At 34.6% G+C, this 23,589-nt stretch overlaps 3 protein-coding genes and 1 long non-coding RNA gene across 4 annotated transcripts in view; 1 reads left to right on the forward strand and 3 right to left on the reverse strand.

The window, feature by feature from the left end:
• LOC105130804 (uncharacterized) overlaps window positions 1–2,462 on the reverse strand; it is a 10,428-nt gene extending 7,966 nt beyond the window's left edge. Inside the window, exons 1-3 of the mRNA XM_011033483.1 lie at window positions 2,387–2,462; window positions 2,020–2,323; window positions 710–745 (exon numbers count right to left, since the gene is read on the reverse strand). Of these exons, the coding sequence (XP_011031785.1) occupies window positions 710–745; window positions 2,020–2,098 (115 nt within the window). The 5' untranslated portion in view covers window positions 2,099–2,323; window positions 2,387–2,462. The remainder of the gene's footprint in view (window positions 1–709; window positions 746–2,019; window positions 2,324–2,386) is intronic.
• Window positions 1–4,619, reverse strand: part of LOC105130806 (uncharacterized) — an 18,004-nt gene extending 13,385 nt beyond the window's left edge. Inside the window, exons 1-2 of the long non-coding RNA XR_843320.1 lie at window positions 4,511–4,619; window positions 3,373–3,374 (exon numbers count right to left, since the gene is read on the reverse strand). This is a non-coding gene — a long non-coding RNA (uncharacterized LOC105130806). The remainder of the gene's footprint in view (window positions 1–3,372; window positions 3,375–4,510) is intronic.
• A 2,947-nt stretch (window positions 4,620–7,566) lies between these two features.
• On the forward strand, window positions 7,567–12,820 carry LOC105130807 (transcription factor GTE6). The gene is made up of 9 exons (XM_011033486.1): window positions 7,567–7,794; window positions 8,009–8,132; window positions 8,229–8,453; window positions 8,911–8,988; window positions 9,397–9,621; window positions 9,710–9,808; window positions 10,064–10,122; window positions 11,915–12,065; window positions 12,144–12,820. The coding sequence occupies exons 2-9, from the start codon at window positions 8,016–8,018 to the stop codon at window positions 12,345–12,347; spliced, it is 1,158 nt and encodes a 385-aa protein (XP_011031788.1). The 5' UTR covers window positions 7,567–7,794; window positions 8,009–8,015; the 3' UTR covers window positions 12,348–12,820.
• Window positions 12,821–14,335: 1,515 nt separating this feature from the next.
• Window positions 14,336–23,407, reverse strand: LOC105130829 (HBS1-like protein). The gene is given in 10 exon segments (XM_011033511.1): window positions 14,336–15,530; window positions 15,672–16,144; window positions 18,306–18,372; window positions 20,116–21,000; window positions 21,128–21,162; window positions 21,165–21,216; window positions 21,305–21,696; window positions 22,275–22,439; window positions 23,157–23,190; window positions 23,192–23,407. Coding segments are annotated over 10 exon segments (3,171 nt in total). The 5' UTR covers window positions 23,372–23,407; the 3' UTR covers window positions 14,336–14,642.
• Window positions 23,408–23,589: the final 182 nt, after the last annotated feature.

Consider the following 23,589-nt stretch of genomic DNA (forward strand, 5'->3'; position numbering starts at 1 on the left):
ATGAGATAGTGGAACTCCTTGTACTTAGCTCTGCTTTAGAACCTAAAGATAACTTTAAATCATTTAAAGTTGATGCTATTTACAAGCTTGCTGAGAAATTTTATCATGAAGATTTCAATGAACAAGAGATGTATTATGTGAGATCTCAACTAGAGCATTATCAGATTGATGTGATTCATCATGAGAGCTTTCAGAATATGTCTACCATTTCTGAATTATGTCGAGGATTGGCTTAAACAAATAAGTCGCAGCACTCTCATTTGATTGACAGATTGATTCGTTTTGTTTTGACTTTACATGTTTCCACTGCCACTACAGAGCGAGCATTTTCAGTTATGAAACATGTTAAAACTGTGCTTCGCAATAAAATGGAAGAGGAGTTCTTAGCAGATTCTATGATGATTTACATTGAACGAGAACTTGTTGAAGATATTGATTCAGATTCGATTATAGATGAATTATATTCTACAAAATATCGAAGGGTGCAGCTTTTATAGTATAATTTATTTATTTTTATTTTTATTTTGAATTTTATGTACTTTAAATTTTATTTTTTATATATTTTATGTTATGTATTTGACTTAATTTTATTATTAACTTAATAAATTTATATATTCAAGTGAATAATTAATTTTAAAAAATAATTTATATGTGTTTATATTATAGCCCAGGATAACAACAATTCCTGGCTCCTCCCTTGCACACAGACTGTGTGACCATGTGCCCAACTGACAAGGATGATAGCCTAAAATAGAGAAAATTAATAACAATAAGAACATGTGTCTCTTTAAGTAATGGTCCCAGAAACTACGTGAATGTGCTTTTACATTGGTTGACAGCCACTCCAAACAAAAGCAGACATTACTACAGAACAGATAGTGCTAAAACAAGAAAAAAGCAACTATAGAAGGAACAATCTGCATTTGCCTCGTAGTAAGAATCTTGGCAGTGTTTGATGAAACTGTTTTAAAGGTGAGAGACAATCTGGTGAACAACAAGATTCCTCGCAGTGTTTGATGAAACTGTTTTAAAGGTGAGAGACAATCTGGTGAACAACAAGATTCCTCGCAGTGTTTGATGAAACTGTTTTAAAGGTAGACAATCAGGTGAACAAGGGGTATTACAAACAAAGATTGGCCAACATACAAACTGGTTCAAGAAAGTGATCCCTGAGCAAGATTAAAATATCTTTTTTGGTCTGAAAATTTAATTAGTACTGGAGTGTGTTTTGGTCCAGGGAGTACAGGACAGAAATTGAGACAAAGCAAGGTGTGCAGGGAAAAAATATTCACACAAAAACAGTTGAGAAGGACCGCCTTGTAACAAAGTACAACAAATTTAATTCATGTAAACTGGTTGATCCTGTATCTTTTATTAACTGCTGAATATGTCCACCAATCAATTAAAACTGCAAAACAACAGGCACCAAGCCAAATGCATTCCCAGCTTCCAAAATATCAAATATTTTTGTTAATCAAGCAACATCAAACCATTCACAAATGCATTTCATATAGTTCACATATGCTCAGATATTGAGGGTATTCAACAAATATGAAGACTAGTTCCCATCCAATGGCATCATATATAAAATTCCTATGAAACTAATCAAAAGGCTGAAACCTTTGCAGTACAACTTGTATATAAACCACCCCCACTTCACAATATCCAGACCTGGCCAGCTCTTTCTCCCCTGTTGGGAACGTCAGGATATTTTAAATTCAACACAACCCCTGAAAGCACAGAAATGATCACGGGTCTCTTAAACTTCTCTAATTCTCAATGTTTATGTTTTTTTTTAAAAAACCTTCGTATGAACGAAAGATTCCAGCTTTAGTCACTCTGTAACAAAACCCGACAAGATTTAAAGAAGTCGGTATCTTCTCCAATCAAGTATTAGATATTACAACATAACTTTCAAGCTAATCATTGATTTGTACTCTTTTAAGTAAAAATGAGATTGTGAAATGAAAGCCCCCACGAGGCAATAAGTAGATTGGGAAAGAAAATGAAGAGAGAAACCCGAGTGGAAGTTTCTGCTGGCAGAGAATTGTTTGGTTTGAGATCCAAGCAAGTGAAGAAGAGCTGCTCCCCTCGCCATTTCTTTGGGCTCCCTTGATTTCTTGACTCCCGCAGGACTTCCTTTCTGAGTGAAGTATCCAAGACCAAGAGTTTGTATTAAAGGGTCTAAGATTTTCAAGCTAAATAATATATTTCAATGTAGAAAATGATTCGCTGTTGAAATACTATTTGGTCTCGTGTATTCTCCCAGCACAGGGTGATAGAGATCCCTGGTTCAATCCATGGATTGCTTTGTTGCTCTTCTCTATTTTTTTTTTCCCGATTAATATGAATATTCGAGTCATTTACGTACACTCTGAAGTTAAACTCTTCTCTATTCTTCATTGGACTCGACGTGCTAGTGAGAATGGGTCCTCTGGTTTAGTTTATCTGAATATGATTAATCACTCATTTCATGCCTGCATTAACTTGATCAATTATGGGCATTTTCTAGAAGAGAAATGTAAAAGATATGAACATGTTTCCCCGAAAAAGTCACCACATTGACCCCTATTTTGTTATATTTGTTTAGAACGATATCATTGTGTCTATCGGGCAAGAAAAAATGGAGATTTTGTTTATTAAATATGGATGTAATCCGCGCACCATTTAAGCATATAAATTAAATATACAAGATTATTTTATCAGTATATTTTTATATATCTTTTTATATATCTTTACCCAACAAAATTATTGAATCACGAAAAATATATATGTATAATTTTTTTAAAACCTTAGATGTATTGGATTAATACACATTAACACAGACACCTTTTCAATTAAAAGATATATTGAATCTGGCAAAGTTAGATCCAACTATTAACCTAAACACATTAAATCTAGTTATTGTCACATTCAAAGATTATTAAATTTAATATATTTATCAGACTCAAATGCTGCTAGGTCTCGCTTTGTTGAGTGATGCCAAGCTTAGCAGCTTGGTTGGGTGTGCTAGAAGGCTAACAAAGCATGTCTAACATGTGTTCTTGAAAGTGTTGTATTTACTACACTCATGAATTTAAACATAATATATTAATCTAACGCCATCAATTTTAAATTTTTTTATATAAAATCTTAAAGGATTTAATTCTCAACATATAGACTTGATTAAACAAGTGTAAACTCCGCTAACACCAATAAATGTATTAATATTTTTCATATCTGTAATATCTTTATTTTTTAGCTGAATAAAATAAATGATAATGTTATATACAATTCAAAATATCACATAAATAAAATTATATCTGAGTCCTTTTTCTTAAAAAAAAGAAAACTTATATACTATAAATACACCGTAAAACTTTTAAAACAAACATCTTCAATCTTCATTCTTTGTTGTGTGTGTATGGATGTATGTAGAAAGAGACAGAAATCACATTTTTCTCTAGAGTATTATTTTTTTTTATAAAAATATTTATTTAAGTATAGATAAGTCACAATCTTTATTAAAAACAATTTTTTACAAATAGCGGTCACAAGGCACATTAACCTATCAATCACTAAATATTATATTTATTAAATATTTTAATTAGAGAAATGAATGAAGTTACTAGAATTAATTGATTAATTAATTATTTAGCATAAAAATCATACTCCTAATTTATTAAAATTTTTAGAACTTCATCATAAATATAATTAATAAACTTAATTTGAAGCGAACTCATCAAAGAATTCCGGTAATTAGATTACTGGGTAAATTTTGGTTAATTAATTTTATTAAAATAATATTATTTTATTCTTTTTTTTAATTAAGGTTAAGTGAATGACTAAAAACCCGGGCTTTAAAAGTCTTGGAACCATCAACCCAATCATCCTTTTGGGACTCTATCTTTTTTTTGTTCGATCATGAGAGATGATAGAGGCAAGGGCGGGGCCACAAATTTTTTTTATCTTAGGCTATAAACTGTTACTGATCCTTGTTATAGAGCTAACTTAGAGCTTGGAAATTCTTATTTAATCATGATGGTTCTGCACTCCTGTGACTCTGTTTAAATTCCTCTTCAAAAGCTAAGCTAAAACCTGATGTTATTGAGAAGGAGAAAATAAAAATCCCATGGTACTTTCTTGAGTATTGATACAGGTAAAAGAGAGGATTTTAATAAATGATAAAAGACAAAATCCTTTTGTAAGGAGTGAGTTTTTTTTAAAAAAAAAAATAAGGAAAGTTTTTATTTTTTACTTTAGCAGATATGTTTTTAGGAGATAGTGCGCTATTTGCTGGGTTCGGAGCCGAGCCCTAAAAATATTTTTTTTGTACAAAATTCATTACAGCATATAAAGCTCCAAATAAAATTTAGTCAAAATAACAAATCACAACTAAAATTAACCCTATAAAAATATATAGAACTTAACAACAATATGATTCCCCAAAAAAAGAAAAAAAGAAATTAAAGTTCTTAGAATTAGCTGCACTTGCAATCCTAAGCCAAAGATCAACACACTCCTCTCCAACTAGACCGATAATTACTGAGCCTTTCATTTCTCCTTTGGGGTTCATAATGACACCAACATTATCTTCAAAAAACATGAAAACACCAACCTTTCAGCACTAAGGCATACGCTCCTAACAATGACAGCAGGTATAACCTTCTTCCTGATATCGGGCTTCTCCCTTTTGACAATGGTCATTACCATATCACCAATGCAGGCAGAAAGCAAGCGGTTCAAGCGACCCTTAATTCCCTTCACAGATATGATATAAAGGTTATGCAGGGAGAGTATTGAGTTTTTTAATAATTTTTTTTTAACCTGGGCTACAACCCACCTTAGCCTCCTATACTGCTCTGCCCTTAAGAGCCATTACAAAACAAAACTCCCACCATGAAAACCAAGATCTGCATGTTACTTTGCTCGGAACGTAGCTTTCTATCTCCTTCCCTCCCCCTCCCTTCTTAATATTTTCTTAACCTTCCACATCTAGGGACCAATTTGTTTTTTTAATAAAGTTTAGGGATCAATACACATAAATCTCAAATGCTAAGGACTAAAAAAATCATGATGTCATTTTAGTCGAGACCTCATCGTTTTAGTTGTAATTTACATTGTTCATTAACAATGCAAATCAACCTATAACTAAAATAATACTACACCAAAACAAAACTCTTTTATTTTTATTTTTTTTTGTTAATAAATTATTAACATAAGGATTATAACCTTTTCTCAAAATCAAACTTGAATTAATATTTTTAATATTTTATTCTTTTACAATAAAAAATATCATCTTATTAATATATACGTTCGCTAAAACTAAAAATATATTTAAAATAATGGTATGAATTATTATTTAAAGTATTTTTTTTTAGAAATGCATTGAAATAATATATTTTTTATTTTTTAAAATTTATTTTTAGCATCATATTAAAACAATTTAAAAACATAAAAAGATTTAATTTAAAAAAAATTAAAATTCTTCATCAACAACCATCTCAAACTTACCCTAATTTATCTCTATATGTATTTTTAAAGATACATCTTTTATATCGGTTTAGTGCTTTTAAAGAAATTTTCTAAATTCTCCACTCCAAGATTTAAATAAAAAACACTAATTGCATAATATATATATATATATAAAGTCCAAGGCTCTAAAGTTGTCTTACATTTCCACCATTATTCAAATCCACCGGATCCGTATTCACCTTAGAAGGCGAGGTCATAATCTATAATCCCTTAAAAATTTAATAATATTGCTTAGCTGGTTTGGCCCAATTTATCTGTTTCAATCGTTATCAAGTTAGTTCTCCAGCCTTTCTAGAGAGTCTTTATGCTTGACAGCTTCCTTCATAACCAGTTCCTGCAAGAGTCAAACAGCCGATTTCTCCTTTACTTTTCTCTTTCAAGTAACCGATCTCCCAACACATGACTGCTACTGCACTGCCTCGTCCTTTCTTTTCTCCATTTGTATTTCTTTATGAACTTACAACCCAGTCCTCTTCCAGAAACACTACAAGAACCAAAAAAAAGAAAAAAAGAGAGAGAATTATTCAAATGGAATGAAAAACTTTTGTGTCTAGACAGGAACCTTCCCCTAGAAAGAAGAAGAAGAGGACATCCCCCTCTCTTTGTCCCTCTCTGCTTCCTTTATATTGATAGATCTTGGCAAGCAAATTAATCCCTCACTAACCATCTCTCTCTACTCCACGACCTCAAGTCCCTCTCTTTTTTTGAAATAACAGGCACGCGAAATGGAAAAGACCACCAAAATCTATCACGATGACTGGGAATTAGAGTCTGAACAAGACCTCTCCTTCTGTGATCTCCCATCATTCCTCATCAAAGAGCCTGAACCCAACAGTTATCACTATGATGATCAAGAACAAAGAAATTCTTTCTCAAGCCAAGACTTGTTTGAGTTCTTGCCACCTGATCAGGACACAAAGACAAACTCTCCGCAAGATATCATCTTCTTTGGAAGAAACATGCTCCACAAAACAAAGCAACCCGCCAACAGTCCTAACCCTCTATGTTTTTCAGCTCTCTTGTCGAACAGAAGCAGACGTTCACATTCACTTCGCGTAGAGACCTCAAAAGCTTCTCCCACCCCAAAATTAACTGGAAGTTTCCGGGACCAATACTCAAGTAATAATTCAAGAAAGCACAGGGTCCTGATCGGATTAGCAAAGATTCCACCAAAAATGGAGCTTAGTGATATCAAGAGAAGGCAGAGTCGCCAGGCACCGGTACCAATGATCCCGGCTCCGATGCTGGCAATTGATGATGAAAAAACCCTTGTTGTCAGCATTAATGGATCCTATGATGACCACCAAAAAGGCCGTGCGGGACTTTCCAAACCGTTGAAGTGCAGATCGCATCTTTCTCGTCTTTTAACCAATGCTTGTTTTAAAGGATGTCTTCCCCTCTTGTGATCCGGACTAGATCATCCTCCCATCAGACAGATTTTCAGAGATTTTGTATATAGACAGACAGTCCATAAGTAATTATAATAAGTGGACTTTGCTCGATTATGGAACGAGTTTTCTACTATTCAAATCATTCCACTTGCGTGCAGTCCTTCTGAAATGTGGAGTCCGAATGTTACACCGGGTGTTCTGCCACAAATGGGGGGGAATTTGTTTGTATGGAACAGAACAAATCTGGTGTAAAAATTTCTCAAAGTTGAATTTAGCAGAACAATTCTTAATTTCCAGTGTATATAATCTCCACAAACAATCTACTTCCTCCAGAAAGTAAAGCAATGCTCAAATTTCAATTTGTTGCTACCTTATAATTTTGAATTCAAATCTAGCAAAAGGGGGTGAAAATTCAGTTTTTTTATTTTACTTTATTATTCCTAAACGAGTTCTAAATGAATTGTCAATGCATGTTTTGAGAGAAAAAATTGATTTTTATGTACAAAAACTAATTCGAGGATATGATAAAAACAATTTGAAAAATAAAAAGGTCAAATTAAAAAGAAAAAGACATATTAGAGGTCCGCTATTTTGGAGCCCTCACACACACATTACAATTTACCATAAGAAAACGAGGAGAAACGGAAATCATCCGGAAAAAAAAAATAAAAAAATTGAGAAAACGTGAAAGAGACGGCGCCGTTACTCGACATATCACAACAACAGGAATAAAACCAACGCCGTTAAAAAGAGAAGGCAGGTTTTCGTTTCGCAGTTCGCTGGACAGAGAGTTGCGAAGCGAGACATAGCAGTCTCTCTGCGCCTCGCCTGCTCTGTTACTTCCACCACTCCCTGTACTGTACCCGTATACATAAACTTATATCTCCAGGTACGTATACATGACATACAAAATATCTTACAATCTCGATTAGTGCTTCTTTAGTCTAATTATGTTCATCATTCAACAATCGTAAATGAATTCCATATATATATATATATATGTATAATTTAGTGGCTCTGTTTCTAAAATCAAGTTAAATAGGTATGTATGAGGGTTTATTAATTCAATTTTACAATTTTGGAATATTTCTCTTCTTTTTTAGCAATCCAATGGAAGCGATAAGCCCGTCGATTGTGGATTCCAGTAATCTCCCGATAAGAAATTCCGATGCCGAAGCAGAGGTTTTCAAGCATAGCGTGGATGAAATTCTTCAAAAAGTTGATAAAGTAAATGAAATTTTATATAATTTAATTTTTTCTAGCCTGTGTTAGTTGCTTCGGAATGAGTCTGATTTATTTATATATATTTGAATGAATGTGCAGTTGGAGCAGAGAGTGAACGAGGTCGAGCAGTTTTACTCGAAGAATACAAGTAAAAAGCAGCAGAGTGGTTCTTCGAAAGGTGGAAGCTCCACTGTGAAAGATAAAGATAAAGAGAGGCATATTCCTAGTATTAGGAAACAGCAGCAAGATGCTTGGAAACGAGATGCTGCTGCTGCTAAGAGAATGCAAGAGCTTATGCGCCAATTCGGTACAATATTGCGTCAAGTAATGTATCAATCAATGCTATGGTTATTGCTGCCCATTTTATTATTGATATCATTTATGTTTCTTCTGTCTGAGTGGTTACAACATAATTTCGTTTTAATCTGGAGAAAGAGTTGATTATCTTTTCTGTAATAAGATTTTAAGGTGGATTGAGAAATTGCTGTCTGAGTTTTTTCATATGTTATGGAAATTGGTTCCTGTTACCCCTACTGCATCGCACTTTATGGTTACCAATTAGTTGCTGTGTGTGCTTGGAGAGTTGGTCCTAATTTCTTGTCTTTGTTAGCCATGCTTATTTTGTGAAATCATGCTATTAGTGATTTGTTTTTATCTGATTTGTTCTGCCAAATCAAATCTATATTTGGATCCTATTCTTGGATGCTAGAAGGTTAAAGAAAAAACTAGTGTCGCAAGGTAATTTTCAGTATCTAAAGTAATTGCCTTTCTTTGCGTTCAGATTACACAGCACAAATGGGCGTGGCCTTTTATGCAACCTGTAGATGTCAAAGGTCTTGGTTTGCATGACTATTATGAGGTGAAGTCTTATCATCCTTCTCAATATCCTATTCCATCCACATCCACTATATCAGAAATCACTTGGAGCACAGTTACTGATTTCCTTTTCCTGTGACTGCATAAGAGCCATCAAGTATAATTGCGAACACATTACAACACATGCTACCCCCTTATACATACATATACATGTCATGTTTACATGAGAACCATATGGAGTTGTTTTTAAAGGAAAGTGAATCGTGCTTTTCACGTTCACTTTGTGTGATCACGCACATACAAGTGTGACTTGTTGCATAGTTGGAGACATGGGCCTGAATTTTAGTTGGTTTTATCATTCATTGTCTTGTTGTTAACTTCTTTACCATTTTAGAGATGGGTGCTTTCTGAATCTGACTTCAAAGAATTTGGTGCATATGGCATTCGATAGGTTATTGACAAGCCCATGGATTTCAGTACAATTAAAAATCAAATGGAGGCCAAGGATGGCACAGGATACAAGAATGTAAGGGAGATATGTGCTGATGTGAGGTTAGTGTTTAAGAATGCAATGAAATATATTGATGAAAGAAGTGATGTTCATGTTATGGCCAAAACATTGCTGGGAAAATTTGAGGAGAAATGGCTACAGTTTCTGCCTAAAGTCACCGAAGAGGTATGTGCTAGTGAGCTATCTTAGTTCATGACCTTTTGCTAAAGTAAAAGGCAATTATTTTACTGAACACCAATCACTGTTCCCACAGGAGAAAAGAAGAGAGGAGGAGGAAGCAGAGGCTCAATTGGATATGCAGCTTGCTCAGGAGGCTGCTCATGCTAAAATGGCTCGTGATTTGGGCAATGAGGTATAAAAGGTTTACAAACTTTATTAAAAATATATAGAGTTATGACAAAAGCTCTTTGTTTCCTCTTCATGTGGTTGATGAATTAAGCTTTTTGAATGATCTATAAAAATATTCGTAAACATGTTGAAATTGGTCCTGTTGGTGTAATCAAGTTCGACCATGTATTTCATCTTGTTTTATGATTATGTTGGAAAATGCATGTTTTAAGAATCTGTGGTGACCCTTTTTTTTAAGAATCTGCGGTGACCCTTTCAGCTTTATGAGGTTGATATGCATCTGGAAGAGCTTCGAGAAATGGTTGTTCAAAAGTGCAGGTCAGTCATCCAGCTTTGTGTGTGAGTGAATAATTTTAAAAAAAAACCTAATAGGACTCAACATTTCACTGTGCAGCAAGTCACATGTCATTGTGGATTGGAACAATAAAGTGAAATGATCGTTTTGCCTTTCTCAAACAAAATCATTCAACTAGCTATTAGAGGCTAAATAGTTTTTTCTATAGGATCCATCTGTTATTATCATATTGCTTGAGGATGAAACAGTCTTTTCACATTTTTGCTACACATTAAAATGACTTAAACACCCTTAAAAAAAAAGAAAAAAAAAAGAACTTGGGGTTCAATGGCATTTAGGTCTTTTACTATTTGATTGCACAATTAAATGACTACTGTCATTTAAAGCAAAAAAATAAAACTGATATTCAAGGACATTTTAGTATTTTGTCATAATTTTGTTGTTATAATCAATTTCAATGAGGGTTAATTTAGTCTTTTCACAAATATAAATATAAATAAAAAATAAGTCTTAAGCTCTTGAGTTTTTTTTTTCTTTTCCTCTCACTTTTCTCTCACCTCGCCTTGAATTTTACACCAACCCTCGCAAAAAACAATTGTCCTGTCAATTTGTGTTTGTATCAATTTTGATCTTTATTTTTTTAATTGTTATTTGTCTTACTTTCAATTTTTTTGAAGTTTATTTTGTTTTCAATTTTGCCACTCGGCATTTTATTTCACTTAATTTTTGCATTCAATTTGATCCTTATTTTTTTTATTTCTACTTTTTATTATTATTATTTTCTTGATTTTTTTTCCAATTAGTCCCTTATTATTTTTTTCACTTAGTTTTTATATCAGGTTTGTTACCTATTGTTTTTATTGCTATTTGTTTTGTTTTTTAATTTTGGACAATTAGGAATTTTGCTTTATGATTTTTTCATGTTTGCCTTTTATAAGATAATTCCGGTCTTATGACTAGGGTCATGAGTTTCAAGAATTAGCTCGATTTAACTTCTGTTTTTTTGGTTTTTTTTTTTTTTAATTTCATTCTTCAACATTCAATTATTATGCCTTTAGATTTGTGATTTTTTTTGTTTTTTTTTTTTAAGGTTATCTCAATCTTATATCCCAGGTTGCGGATTAGTCAACTTAACTAGGGTTGACTCGAGTTTTTTTTTATGTTTTTTTTTTTTTTAATTTTGTCTTTCATCATTTTGTTTGCTTGAGAGTTGATCTCCATTGTTTTATTCAATTTCTTCCATGTAAGGTTATCCTGGTTTTACGATCGAGCTGTGGATTTGGCATATTAACACGAGTCAGTTTTTTTTATAGTTTTTTAAAATGGATTTTATCTTAATTAATCCTTTAACATCAGCTTTGTTGGTAATTGAGCTTTGGATTTTTTTTATTTTTTTCTTTGTCAGGTTATCTCATTTTCATTTAATTTTTGCTCTCTTGTCAAATAAGATTGTTAAAGATCTTTTAAGAATATTTAAAGGTTTTTATTTTATACTATTAGCAAACCTTCATTTTTTTCAGATAGTAATTGGTTTTTGTTTTTCTATTGTCATAATTTTTTTAATCATATTCTTAAATTAACCAGGATTATTAAATCCATTTGAATCAATGGCATGGGTCCTAGATTTTTCTTTCTTTTTTAAAAAATCCTATCATCATTTGGGCATCCTTTTATTTTGTTTGGAAATATTTGACCTGGGCCTTATATTAGTTACATGAGTTATTAAACTTATGAGTTACCTCTGCATGAAGATTTAAATTTTCAATTCTCAATTCTCTTTGACAACCAAAGTTAATTTTGAAAATGCCATTCCAGAAAGATGTCCACCGAAGAGAAAAGAAAGCTTGGGGCAGCTCTTACAAGGCTATCTCCTGAAGACCTGACCACAGCGTTGGAGATTGTTGCTCAGAATAATCCAGGCTTTCAAGCAACTGCTGAAGAGGTGGACCTCGACATCGATGCACAGGTCATAACTTATATCATAATTATTGCTTATATGATAGATTCTTGAATGAACAGCTTGGTAAAGGAACAAATTGTGCAGAGCGAAACCACCTTATGGAGGCTAAAGTTTTTTGTGAAGGATGCGCTGGAAGTCCAGGGAAAAAGCGCAGCCAGCGCAGGTGGCCGAAACAACAATAACAACAACACCCCTAGCAATAATAACAATAACAACAATAAACGTAAGAGGGAGATTTGCGATGCTATTGCCAAAACTGCCAAGAAAAGGAGTAAAAAGCCCTCTTGATCTTATTGTACCTTAGGTTATTGTACCGTAGATAAGTACTGTTATGGATTCTGGTAAGCTTTCATCTTGGTTGCCTTTTCTCATGGAACATTTTAGTGGGAAGTGATTCTTGCCAACAGAACATGAGCCTGACAAGTATTTGTGAGGGTGGGTGGGGTGGGGAGTGATTCTTGATGAGTGATATTTATCTTCCGTGAGAAGCTGGTTGCGACCAAAGCCATTCTAATGTGCAGCCGTTTCCAATTTTCCCAAAAAAAAAAGAAGCCAGATTCAAGTGCTGTTTCATTTCTTGCAATGTAAATCTCATCACTTATACTGCTACTATTTTGTAAGATGTATGAGTGATACTCTTGCTTGGTGTAGAACAGAAAGATGGAACTTGAGTTTTCTGAACTTGTCATCTGGGAGCAACTGGAAGTTTACTGGCAGCAATGTTTATGTTTTTTGGGTTCTGCTAGGCTCCTTTTTTCTTTGCCACACCAGTTCTTGCTTCTACTTTCAACTTCTAGTCCTTCTCCAGTCATGAACGAAAGTATGTTTTGTAGCCGAAGTACCTCTACGCAGAAAGTGGTGAGGAAGCGTAGGGGAGTACAAGAGCATGTGAGGGATCAGACTGTGGTGCCGGGGAGGAGGTGGCTGTCAATCAATCCAACGGTGAAGGGGAAGGGAAGTTGCTGGAGCTGGTGGTGAACTAGCTTGCACTCCATTTTTTTAACCTTTTTAGGCCATTGGTTTCTCATAATAGTCATCTAATAGTCGTCACAGTATACAGGAAACTATGTCTTCTAATATCCCCGTTCTCCTTGACTCCATATTTGCTCCAAGTTTATGCAACTATTTCCCGGAAGTCAAAGCACAAGTGTATTATTCATGATGTTTAGTGGCAGTATCATCCCATGGCACACTGCAGTGCTGCACCAGAAGGTTATATTCATCCGAATGCCAAAGGAGGAAGTGCTCCCGCGCCCCCCGTTCTCCTTTATAGCACTACACAATGCGACGAAACTTTTTACCCTCGAGAACAGCGAGGTGTTCGTAGGTAGGGTTGGGTCGGCTGGTTTGTATTCATCATTATATTTAATTTAATTTTTGATATTTTATAAATTATAGATTTAATTTATTTAAAAAAATTTAGACCCCAGTGAATTTGATATATTGGGTTAAACTAAATTTTTTTTTTAGATGTTACAAATATCAGCGGTTAAGCATATAAATATTTTCTTATTCATGGACAAATATATATATATATATATATATATATATATATATATAATACTTTTAAAAGAACATAAATATTTGTGTTTAATCACAATTGATATTACAATATCTCAAACATATAGTTAGCACTTAACACATGATATATTGAAATATAAGATAAAAAAAAATAATATATAAAAAAGATGATGAGAGAATGAAAAAAATATTTACATTCAGTTAAGTGGTTTTTAAAAATTTCAACTTGCATTTAACTATAATACTTAATTTTTTAATCCATTATTATTTATAATATTCATGTTAACCAACATTCAGAGAATACAAATATTAGATATGACTTGATGGTTTTGAACTCGACTAGAAAACATATGACAGGATGCAAATAATACAAAAGAAAACAGACCAGACTACTAGACCGTGTGGTATTTTGCAAGTTCACTTCGGTCGATGTTCTTAGGCCCAACATTAATCTATTACAATATTAGCCCTTTTTATCATCGATTTGGAATGTCAGCCCAATCCAAAGAGCTGATCAGCAACATCTTTAACACCCTATCGATTTTTCAGACCATATCACCAAGAAATCTAGGCCCGTAAAAAATGGGCTTCCTTAAAATTGTTCTTCGGTATCCTTAAGGATGCAAAGGAAAACATGGCACGCAATTAACAAAAAAGAAAATTCCACTCAATAACTAACGATAAAAATAGACTGAGCATAAAAACTACAGATGAGCCACACGAAACTTTCAATAACTAACGATAAAAAGCCTATAGATCACAAAACTTCATATGGGGGGTTTCTCATTATCCAAACACTAGACTTGATTGAAAATAAAAGCTGTAATGAAACTAGAAATGAATCTCAATTTGAGCGACACAACAAAAAGGAAGAAACTGCCTCAAGACTTGTATACGCCACCGCCGATCAAGAACCCAATTCTGTGAAAAGCCTTGTGATGATGGTGAAGACACAAAACTAAAAATCTCATGATACACAGAAATGCATCCTTTGGATAGACAACAAAAAGACACCAAGTCATTATTTTTAAAATAGATTTCAGTAGAGTCAACCTGCACGGTTCACTTGCCACCCTTCTTGGCCGCAGATTTTGTCACCTTAGCACTAGAAGCATCCTTTTTCTCCACGCTCTTGATCACTCCCACAGCAACAGTCTGGCGCATATCCCTAACAGCAAAACGACCAAGCGGGGGATACTCTGAGAAAGTCTCCACCACCATGGGCTTCGTGGGAATCATCTTAATCATACCCGCATCACCATTCTTCAGGAATTTGGGTTCCTTCTCCAGCTCCTTCCCTGATCGCCTGTCAATCTTGGTGAGGATCTCAGCAAATTTGACAGCAATGTGACTGGTGTGGCAGTCAAGAACAGGGGCGTAACCATTTCCAATCTGCCCAGGATGGTTCATGATGATCACCTGGGAGGTGAAGTTCGCGGCCTCCTTGGCAGGATCATCCTTCGAGTTTGAGGCAACAAAACCACGCTTCAGATCCTTCACAGCAACATTCTTAACGTTGAATCCAACATTGTCACCAGGAAGAGCCTCTTGGAGTGCTTCGTGGTGCATCTCAACAGACTTAACTTCAGTAGTTAGTCCAGTTGGCCCAAAAGTGACAACCGTACCAGGCTTGATGACACCAGTTTCCACACGGCCCACTGGGACCGTTCCGATACCACCAATCTTGTACACGTCCTGAAGGGGGAGACGGAGGGGCTTGTCTGAGGGCCTCTTTGGCTCCTGGATCTGGTCGAGGGCCTCGAGGAGAGTTGGTCCCTTGTACCAGTCCAGGTTGGTGGACCTCTCAATCATGTTATCACCCTCAAATCCAGAGATTGGCACGAAGGGAATCTTGTCAGGGTTGTAACCAACTTTCTTCAAATAGGATGACACTTCCTTGATAATTTCATCATACCTAGCCTTGGAGTATTTTGGTGTGGTGGCATCCATCTGTGATAAGCATAACAAATTTACTTTAGTTTCAAGTACCTAAAGCTTCCCAATACCAGAATTTCACAACCAAAATTCTAAAGCAAGGTACAAAAAGGAAAATGAAATGACTGGTGTGACTTGAAATGTGCACCAGCAGACCTTGTTACAGCAGCAGATCATTTGCTTGACACCAAGGGTAAAGGCAAGAAGAGCATGCTCACGGGTCTGACCATCCTTGGAGATACCAGCCTCAAAACCACCAGTGGTAGAGTCAATGATGAGGACTGCACAGTCAGCCTGGGAGGTTCCGGTAATCATGTTCTTGATGAAGTCACGATGTCCAGGAGCATCGATGACAGTGCAGTAGTATTTGGTGGTCTCGAACTTCCACAGAGCAATATCAATGGTAATACCACGTTCACGCTCAGCCTTGAGCTTGTCAAGCACCCAAGCATATTTGAATGACCTCTTGTTCATCTCAGCAGCTTCCTTCTCGAACCTCTCGATGACACGCTTGTCAATACCTCCAAGCTTGTAGATCAAGTGTCCAGTGGTGGTTGACTTGCCAGAGTCGACATGGCCAATGACCACAATGTTAATGTGACTCTTCTCTTTACCCATAATGAAATCTCAGCGCTTAACTGAAACTCAGAAAGCAAAATCATAGCGTGAGACCAAAATCACACACAGAAAGCAAAATTATATTTGACATTAATGTCACTTCGAGAGGACACATCAATGGAAAAATCTAAGAGCACAAGCTTACCAATTGGACAACAAGTCAAACCCAAAATTACAGCACAAAATTTTAAAAAATATCAACAGCACAAATTGAAAACGCTAGTTAATTATATTTGATAAATTAGACAGCAAAAAAGGATAATTTTGGATAAGAATAAATTAAGTAGCTTCTGATGACCTTCACATCAGTTGATCTAAGTGACAGTTAATAGCAATATTCATATTGAAAAATCAAATCAACATCTTCAGAAATAAATTATTATCACAAAATATCTAATCAACATCTTCAGAAATAAAAGATTGATTTAAAACTTCTTTTAGTACAAAAAATCAACAATGAAAATCATACAACAGGTAAAAATCTGACATAAGAAAGGATGAGCATTTCACAATCCTACAAATGCACATCTAATTAGATCTACCCAACAAACAGTGACAAAATGCTAAAACCACATAAATGAATTGTAATCTAATAGATCTTCGTATATAAATCTTCAAGGCAAATAAAAGGCACTAGCAATCAAGATAAAACAGATTGATAGGTGATAATACAGATCAAAACCACATATTAAAGTTAAAAATGCTAAAAAAAGCAATCAAGAACTAAATATCAACACAAATCAACTGAACCGGTAGTGATGATGCGTCAGAGAGAATCGAATCAGACAAAAGGCATGACTGGAACAAGAAAAAGGAGGGGGGGGTGGCGAACCTGAAGAAAGATGCAAAAACCCTAGCGGCAAGAGTATAGAAAAAGGAGAAGCAGGGATGAGAGCGAGGAACGAGTGATAGGGTTTGTAGTTATTTATAGCGCGCTGGAGGCATTTTTCTTTCCTTAAATGTCCTTTCACTTGTTTGTCACGCAATTGACTATCAACGGCCTCTTCTCAGGTATCGTTTTCTATAAAAAAAAAAACTAGGAGTAATTAGCCTGTATTCACCTTGAAAAGAAAGATAAGTAGATAGTAAACTCGATTATTGTTTTGCTTTGCATGTAGGTCAAAATAGTTCTTTTAAATATAAATTAGATCATTGGCCTATGATATAGTTAGTAAATAAAATTTTAATTATATAATAATTGATATGATATAATAATCTAATCAGCATAACGTATTTAAAAATAACTTAAATAATTACTAATTAAATAATCTGATTAGAAAAATATTAATATAATATTTTTTTAATATTAAAAAGAAAACATGTTAAATCGATCTATATCAATTTATATTAATTTATTAAACTCATAACTTAAATATACTCTAAAAAATAAATTAAAATAAATTATAAAATTTAATTTTTAATTAATCCAATATTAAAGAATGAAACTAAAAATAAAAACCTAATTAAAAAACAACTCAAGTTAACATGAGTTAGTGTTCCAAACCTATAACCCTCGTCATATGATTGAAATAATTTTATAAAAAATAAATCAAAATAAATTATAAAATCTAATTTTTTATGTTGTGGGATGAAATTAAAAAAAAAACAAAAAACTCGAGTAAACTTATCATGCTCGTAATTTATATAGTGAGATTATGATAATCTTATAAAAATAAATAAATAAATTATAAAATTTAATTTTAAATTAATTAAATATTGAATGATAAAATTTATAAAAATAAAAACTTTAAAAAACAAGAAAAAAAACTTAGTTATCACATTAAATTTATATTTCATATCATGAAACACTTAAGGTTAAAAGATAATACTAGAAAAAAAAAAACCTAGACCTTAAAATTTATGTTAACACAGGAACACTCTAAAATTTCTTGCCAGTTAATCTATTACACGATGAAGATAAATATAAAATTACTTAAAATATTCACATTTACTTCATGTATTTCCTAGGATCACTCGGTTCATAAATTATAATCAACAAACCATTCGGGTTACGAGAAATTAGTAAAAGTTCGATGACTATCTTGTTGCATAGAAATGGTTTATTTATAACTATGATTAATAAATCATTTATTGGGAAGAAGGGGATCTTATTGTAAAAAAATTTATAAGGTCTCCACGAGTATATTTCAGTGTGTTTTTTTATAGATTTACCTGAATCGGAAATCAGAACTGTCATGTCCTCGTACTTTGTAATCAAGAACTTTAGGTCAACTTTCAGCTGCACATGGCCATGTCACGTCCCAATAGAATAAGGCCCACAAGAGCCTTTCCGTTAAATGCAATATAGACGTGAGTTAACTATTTGAACTTCAACGAAATTTATCTTTGACATGCAAAAACCAATCCGGGTTATTATATGGTAGGAGTTGTTTGGATTTGAATTTTAAATAGTGTTTTTTTTATACATATAATTTTAAATTATTTTGATGTAATATATTAAAAATATTTTTTAAAAAATATAAAAATATTATTTTAATATATTCTCAAATAAAAAAATATTTTAGATCTTTTAAATAACCCCATAATTAGCTTGATTAAAAGTTAAAAGGGGCAAAAATTATTGACGAGAACATGGTGCTAAGTCTGAGATATCAAGATGTATTTAGGTTTGTATTTAAATTCATGTAAAATAGGCTCATTAAACTCTTAAGAATGGTGTTTGATAAAAATTGTTTTTTAAAATATTTTTTATTTAAAAATATATTAAATCTAACCTCTAATACAAACACCTAGACTATACATAAAAGACAAACAACCAATTGTAATAATCTTGTAAAAATATTCATAAAAACTATATTGTTTATTTATTTACTTTTACAAAGTATAAATTTAAACTTGAAATCTCGCAGAGTGTTTATGCTAATATCGATTAGCTGCACCAAATCATTAAAGAAAAGTTTGATTAGCCTAAGCTAAAAGCCTGTAGGGATTTTTCAAGAAAAATAATGAAAGAAAATACAGCTCAATAGGCTCAAAGATAACGAAATAGAACAGGCATTCAAAATATATAAGAAAAAAATTGAACCGTTCATTTTCTATATGGCCGGTTTATTTAAAAATATATTAAATCTAACCTCTAATACAAACACCTAGACTATACATAAAAGACAAACAACCAATTGTAATAATCTTGTAAAAATATTCATAAAAACTATATTGTTTATTTATTTACTTTTACAAAGTATAAATTTAAACTTGAAATCTCGCAGAGTGTTTATGCTAATATCGATTAGCTGCACCAAATCATTAAAGAAAAGTTTGATTAGCCTAAGCTAAAAGCCTGTAGGGATTTTTCAAGAAAAATAATGAAAGAAAATACAGCTCAATAGGCTCAAAGATAACGAAATAGAACAGGCATTCTCAATTTTCTATATGGCCTGAGCTCACTAAATTCCGAAACAAACATCCAAGTAAAAAAAACAATATCACGCCCAGCCATAAATTTCTTTTTCCGGGAGGCCCTATGGTCGCCCAGAATTGATTACACAATATTTGCCAGACCTTGATGATAGATCAAGACTTCTTCTTCTCTAGCTTGCGGGGCTTTTTGACTGTCGATACACCGAGCCTATAAACTATATTAACATCAATATTTGTCCAGCAAGTAGGATTAGCAGGCGCATTTTAAAAAATATCAGAGAAAGCCTTGTAAAATGAACAAAGAAAAGTGGAAATCATAGAAAATATAGAACATGCAGCCATGGTGTTCACAGACATAAAATTCAAGAGCTACTGGCTACTAAAACACCAGTCCAACAAAATGTCAACGTTGAAGACACAATAAAGACCCAGAAAATGACTCCAAACGTAACTGATGCCACCGTTGTTCAAGAACCCAATTCTGTGAACAGCCCCGGGATGATGGTGAAGACATGCCAAAAATCTCATGACACAGAAAAAAACTGAAAGATAGATGGCTAAGTTGAACCCAGTCTTTATTTTTATCATAGCTTTCGGTTCACTTTCCACCCTTTTTGGCAGCAGATTTTGTCACCTTCGCACTAGAAGCATCCTTTTTCTCCACGCTCTTGATCACTCCCACAGCAACAGTCTGGCACATATCCCTCACGGCAAAACGACCAAGTGGGGGATACTCCAGGAAAGTCTCCACCACCATGGGCTTTGTGGGAATCATCTTAATCATACCAGCATCACCGTTCTTCAGGAATTTGGGTTCCTTCTCCAACTCCTTCCCTGATCGCCTGTCAATCTTGGTGAGGATCTCAGCAAATTTGATGGCAATGTGACAGGTGTGGCAGTCAAGAACAGGGACGTAACCATTTCTGATCTGCCCAGGATGGTTCATGATGATCAACTGTGCGGTGAAGTTCGCAGCCTCCTTGGCAGGATCGTCCTTCGAGTTTGAGGCGACAAAACCACACTTCAGATCCTTCACAACAACATTATTAACGTTGAATCCAACATTGTCACCAGGAAGAGCCTCTTGGAGAGCTTCGTGGTGCATCTCAACAGACTTAACTTCAGTAGTCAGTCCAGTTGGCCCGAAAGTTACAACCATACCAGGCTTGATGACACCAGTTTCCACACGGCCCACCGGGACCGTTCCGATACCACCGATCTTGTACACGTCCTGGAGGGGGAGACAGCGGGGCTTGTCTGAGGGCCTCTTGGGCTCCTGGATCTGGTCGAGGGCCTCGAGGAGAGTTGGTCCCTTGTACCAGTCCAGGTTGGTGGACCTCTCAATCATTTTATCATCCTCAAATCCAGAGATAGGCACGAAGGGAATCTTGTCAGGTTTGTAACCAACCTTCTGCAAGTAGGATGACACTTCTTTGACAATTTCATCATACCTTGCCTTGGAGTATTTTGGAGTGGTGGCATCCATCTATTCAATGAAAGCAATAAAAACACATCAACAGCAAGCAAGAGAATATCTTCTTGAATACATGTGACAAGATACTACAATGCAAAATAAATAATCAACTTTATTTGACAAGAGAGATCAAATAAACCTTGTTACAGCAGCAGATCATTTGCCTGACACCTCAGTGAAGGCAAGAAAAGCATGCTCACGGGTCTGACCATCCTTCGAGATACCAGCCTCAAAACCACCAGTGGTAGAGTCAATGAGAGATACCAGCCTCAAGAAAAGCATGCTCACGGGTCTGAACATCCTTCGAGATACCAGCCTCAAAACCACCAGTGGTAGAGTCAATGATGAGGACTGCACAGTCAGCCTGGGAGGTTCCAGTAATCATGTTCTTTATAAAGTCACGATGTCCAGGAGCATCAATGACAGTGCAGTAGTACTTGGTCGTCTCGAACTTCCACAAAGCAATATCAATCGTAATACCACGTTCACGCTCAGCCTTGAGCTTGTCAAGCACCCAAGCATACTTGAATGACCTCTTGTTCATCTCAGCAGCTTCCTTCTCGAACCTCTCAATGACACGCTTGTCAATACCTCCAAGCTTGTAGATCAAGTGTCCAGTGGTGGTTGACTTGCCAGGGTCATCATGGCCAATGACCACAATGTTAATGTGACTCTTCTCTTTACCCATGATGAACTGATACTCTTGAACTGCTATACAGGGAAATGAATTGTTAAAACCATCTGTGACATACTAATAATAAACAAGAACTCAGTCAAAATTCAGTGCAAGTGGCCGGTCATACAAAAGACGAAGCACATAGCAATAGCTTTAAATTATGGCCAATATTACATCAACAAAATATCAAGTCTAATGAAACAGATGCATTACGAGGAGAGCTTATGGATAACATAAAGTATACAAAAAAATAACATGAAGGTCTAACACATATTACCCTTAACAATCATCTACATAAAACAGTTCTAGATTCTCAAAAATCAATTTTCTAATCTAGAAAATTAAAGTACAAGTTTATTATATGAATCACCACCCAGTGAGAGCAAAAACCATAGTTTTGAAACCCGACCCAGTGTCGACCCGGTCCAATGATCGGGTCATGGGTCAGATGGGTTGACCCGGGTTGATTCGGGTCAACCCAAAAAAAAAAACCAAATATGCAAAGTATTTTGATATAAGCACTAACGTATAACAATAGAATTTTTAGCTGAAGAAACTTAAGGGAATGATATAAAAATAGATTATGCAACATAAGAAGAGATATAGGTACCCTGAAACATGCCCACAGATAGCAGTCGGTCTATATTGTCAACACGCTTCTGTATTGATTTTAGAACAGAATTCAATGATGAAACTCTCTTTCGAACACCTGAAATCTTTGCTGCATGCTGCATGATGAACGGCATGAGTGCATCTTCCAACAACTGATCAAGCTCTGAAAACACAATTTTTTTTATCGATGATCCAGACTCAAATGCTCAATAACATGGAATAATAACACCTTAAGGATCAATGTAGAAAAAGAATAAAGACCAATTCAGATTGCATCCACTATGGGAAGCTTTGTCCATCTTTATTTGAATTGCTTGATACTGGAGCTCAACGAGCTGCTCCATTCTTTCAATATAATTATAGATGTTGTAGCTGTATATATGTTTATTAAATATTACATACTCCGAAAGATAAATAGGTATGTGGGCATGAAAAAACTCATGTTAAATCCATCAAATTATCATTAATGAAGAAAATGAGAAACTCTAATAACTATCCCACTTGTTGCTAGCATCAAATCACAGTTGTGTATTCAGTAAGCATAAAAAAACAGCTGATGTGTAGCAAAATCTTTACTAATCATGTTACAGAGACAGATTAAACTAACCATTTATGATACTGCGTCCATTTCTAAAATGATCGAAAGCATTTCCCCAAAAGAAAAGAAATCTCTTTGGAAACAAAAACCCATCAAAAGGGTCATATTTTAGCAACCTAAGAAGGCCTAAAAATAAAATTTTATAGCAAAACCAGGTGACTTGCAAACATTACAAGTAGAAAAAAGTAAAGGTGAAGAAGCTACTTATCTTATCTCAAGCACCTTTTCTAAAAGCATAGAATTACAAGACCATAATGAGATTAAAAAGGAAGAAGAATTTACCTCTAGTAAGACGATCAATAGCAGAATTAAGTTTTTTCTTGGCTATTGAGAGTGTCTTGAGCTTCAGAGTCGATGTCTTTAATAACGCTGGCCAGCATCGTTGATAAAGCCTTGCCTAATGCATCACTGCGGCTGTTATTGGATTCAGATTCAGATTCTTGAGGATTATTTTCGTTGGAATCCGGATTTCCACCTGTAGAAACTGATGGGTCCATCTATGATACCAGTCAGCAAGAGAGCCCATGGACACAGGGAACGCTGTGTTTGGGGTGGAGGTGTATTGGAGCTCTAAGGCCAAAACGACGTCGTTTTACGGCTACGTGTGTATATATAAAAAAAGAGGCCGGGTTTGCCCGGTTCACCGGGTTTCATTCGGCCACCTACCCTGCAGATTTTTATTTAGACCCGGACCAGTTTCAGTCCCAGGTTGACC

The sequence above is a fragment of the Populus euphratica genome, unplaced genomic scaffold (genome assembly GCF_000495115.2).
Source record: "Populus euphratica unplaced genomic scaffold, PopEup_1.0 scaffold29.1, whole genome shotgun sequence".
Lineage (NCBI taxonomy): Eukaryota > Viridiplantae > Streptophyta > Magnoliopsida > Malpighiales > Salicaceae > Populus > Populus euphratica.

What these genes read in the sequence shown, in the direction of transcription:
- LOC105130807 (XM_011033486.1), top strand. Translation starts at nt 8,016, where the DNA reads ATGGAAGCGATAAGCCCGTCGATTGTGGATTCCAGTAATCTCCCGATA. An exon ending in TGCCTAAAGTCACCGAAGAG is followed by an intron (nt 9,622 to 9,709) that starts GTATGTGCTAGT and finishes CTGTTCCCACAG; the next exon opens with GAGAAAAGAAGAGAGGAGGA. An exon ending in CTCGTGATTTGGGCAATGAG is followed by an intron (nt 9,809 to 10,063) that starts GTATAAAAGGTT and finishes TGACCCTTTCAG; the next exon opens with CTTTATGAGGTTGATATGCA.